At 38.6% G+C, this 2,500-nt stretch overlaps 1 protein-coding gene across 4 annotated transcripts in view; it reads right to left on the reverse strand.

Moving 5' to 3' along the window:
• Positions 1-480: 480 nt before the first annotated feature.
• LOC138032434 (ralA-binding protein 1-like) overlaps positions 481-2,500 on the reverse strand; it is a 31,152-nt gene continuing 29,132 nt past the window's right edge. For all 4 annotated transcript variants that reach the window (XR_011128369.1, XM_068880108.1, XM_068880107.1 and 1 more), the window contains 2 exons: positions 2,128-2,267; positions 481-1,172 (listed from right to left, as the gene is read on the reverse strand). Coding sequence is in view for 3 of the 4 variants with exons in the window: in XM_068880108.1 (XP_068736209.1) it covers positions 1,133-1,172; positions 2,128-2,267 (180 nt within the window). In the remaining variant the exon portion in view is untranslated. The remainder of the gene's footprint in view (positions 1,173-2,127; positions 2,268-2,500) is intronic.

Raw genomic sequence — 2,500 nt, forward strand, 5'->3', positions numbered from 1 at the left:
CTTCACTGCTTTGTGTTTTGCCTCGTTGGCGATTGTGGCAAAATTGTCATTTTCGCCATATTTGCCAAATTCGCCGCTTTCGCCAACTTTTATGGTGCCCCTTCCCTGCTTTGTGCTTTGCCTTGTTGGCGATTGTGCCAAAATTGTCATTTTCGCCATATTTGCCAAATTCGCCAACATTTTCTCATTTTTGCCATTTTTGTTGTTGTGTGCATTTCTGGACATATCTCTGTCTTTGATAGATGAAGTTGCAATGATTGAATGAGTAACTTGAGCAAGTTATATCTGGCAAACGAGCTTGGTGACTATTTTTTTTAACTGCACATTATGTGGGGAACAATCGAGAAAAGTTAAAAAAAAAATCTTACGACAACTTCTATTACTAAGGAATCACCTTAATGTAATACTTTGTCATTAAAAGTAAATTATTGAACTATCTACAACTGCTTAATATCTTTCATGCATTTACCTACAACTATGTTCATAAATTATTATGTTGCTCTTTAATTGATGAATATCGTCACCTTTCGCATTTATTTTCGATTCTAACTTTCGTTTGTCTAAGTTATGTTTTTTTTTTTCAATAATATTCCATTTCAAGTAACACCTTTCCCCAAATGACTGAAGGCGTAAGCGTTCTGGGTATCAGAAGACCACCATCCATTTACCGAACGTTTCGTCCCCAACTTATGACGAAAGAATTGCATGGATGTTGCTAATCTCGTGTCCAGATCTCCAATGGTCTACTCGAGGAGGACGGTCTGGCACATCCATTGCCACGGTGAGATCATGCATACAAGATTACGATCAAGCTTGGCTGCAGTAACTAGGGGTTTTGCACTCCTTCACATAGTTCATAAGGACGTGCTGCATTTGCTGACAGTTTCATGATGCAACAATCGCCTCTATACGACACGAAACTTTTTTGCGTTACATTCGCACAAAATTCTCTACTAGTTAAATTCCTTGAGGATCTCGAACAGTTTATCGTCCAAACTTTTTTTGTTTCACAATTCTGACAGAGTACACTGTTTCCGTTCAACCTTTGCACCCTCTTGTTCGAATCTTGAGATGTAAAGACGTTGCTCGTTGTTGCAAATTAACTCATGGCGAACAGCTATTGCACACTTCGTTACACTGACGTCACTGACACGATCATTGGCCCTTTTGAGCTGAAAGAAACAAAGACATTTTTGAAGCGACATTAACGAGCATACTCAGAAACAAATCCCTGTGCTATTAAGGAGGATCGACCTATGAACTTAATTAAGAGCACTAGTTCGGAAACTCGACTATGGAAGATTCGTGAGAGCTTACGCCATTCAACTAAGTTTAGTTGACAGAATTTATGAATGCTACTAGTGACGACTGAAATTAGCGGCTTCACTTTCACAGTTATTTAGCTTCAAGAAGCTAAGAGGTCACTTTGGCCAATTGGCTCACAACCCCCTTCCCTTCCCTCCCCTCCCTTCTTCCAGCATTATTACACACACCAATAGACCGTATTCATAAATGGCGGTCACATTTATAATTTTTTTGTGGCCTACCAAGCCTCATTTTAGAGCAAGAATTCTTTTCAATTCACTGTATGGTTTCGAGGGTTGGTAGGCTAATTTGCACTTCGACAAAAGAATTATAAATTGACCTCTATTTATGAATAAGGTCTGTTATCTTATATTAGTATAGCGATATTTCTTGTTTAGAAACATCGACGTCACATTTCTTTTGTTATTGAAATTTGCCCACCACGCAACAAAAAAGTCATAAAATGATTGTTTCAACAGCCAATTAGGCTCTGGTTGGCATATCAATAACAATGAGTGACGTAACGGGAAATATCGCTATATGCTAAAGCACTGGATACCGTTGAAGGCACGCTCTGATTGGCTACTCAAATTCCGGATATCCTTTGCTATTCACCTCCGAGCAATGCGCGCGGGATTTGCTCCCGAAAATATTGTAATCGTTGCAGGAATAAATAAGTTAAAGTCATCTTTTCATATTATATTTTTATATTATCTCACTGTTTTAGTATATACTAAAACGTCTCGGTAAATATCCACCACTAGCCACCTCCACTTCGGTGAATAGTTGTTAATTATGTTTCGCGACTGTATCACCTCTTACCTTATTTCTGATATTATTTCCCGAGGCTTCTCAGCGGATGGTCGGGACTTTTTGCCTTCAAGCAGTCGGATCTGGACTTGTACTTCCACACAGGCTTCTCTCTCATCATGAATAGAGTGACACAATTCTGTGTTCTTGCGCTACAAAAAGACGCAAAATCATGCATTTCTTTCTTCATGGTTTCAGTCTCTTTTAACTTAAAAAGTTCCCATAAACGTTGATAATGCACTTTTCAAAAACATAAGCAGAGAAAATGATGGAGATTTTGCACAGTGATCACGGCAAACGGCATGCTGAACTTCGTGTTGTCTCCCGAAAAATTAATATGATTCGAGTTAAGCTCATTTCTCTCCTATTATCTACTGATATTGAG

This window comes from Montipora capricornis, chromosome 14 (genome assembly GCF_036669925.1).
Source record: "Montipora capricornis isolate CH-2021 chromosome 14, ASM3666992v2, whole genome shotgun sequence".
Taxonomy (NCBI): Eukaryota; Metazoa; Cnidaria; class Anthozoa; order Scleractinia; family Acroporidae; genus Montipora; species Montipora capricornis.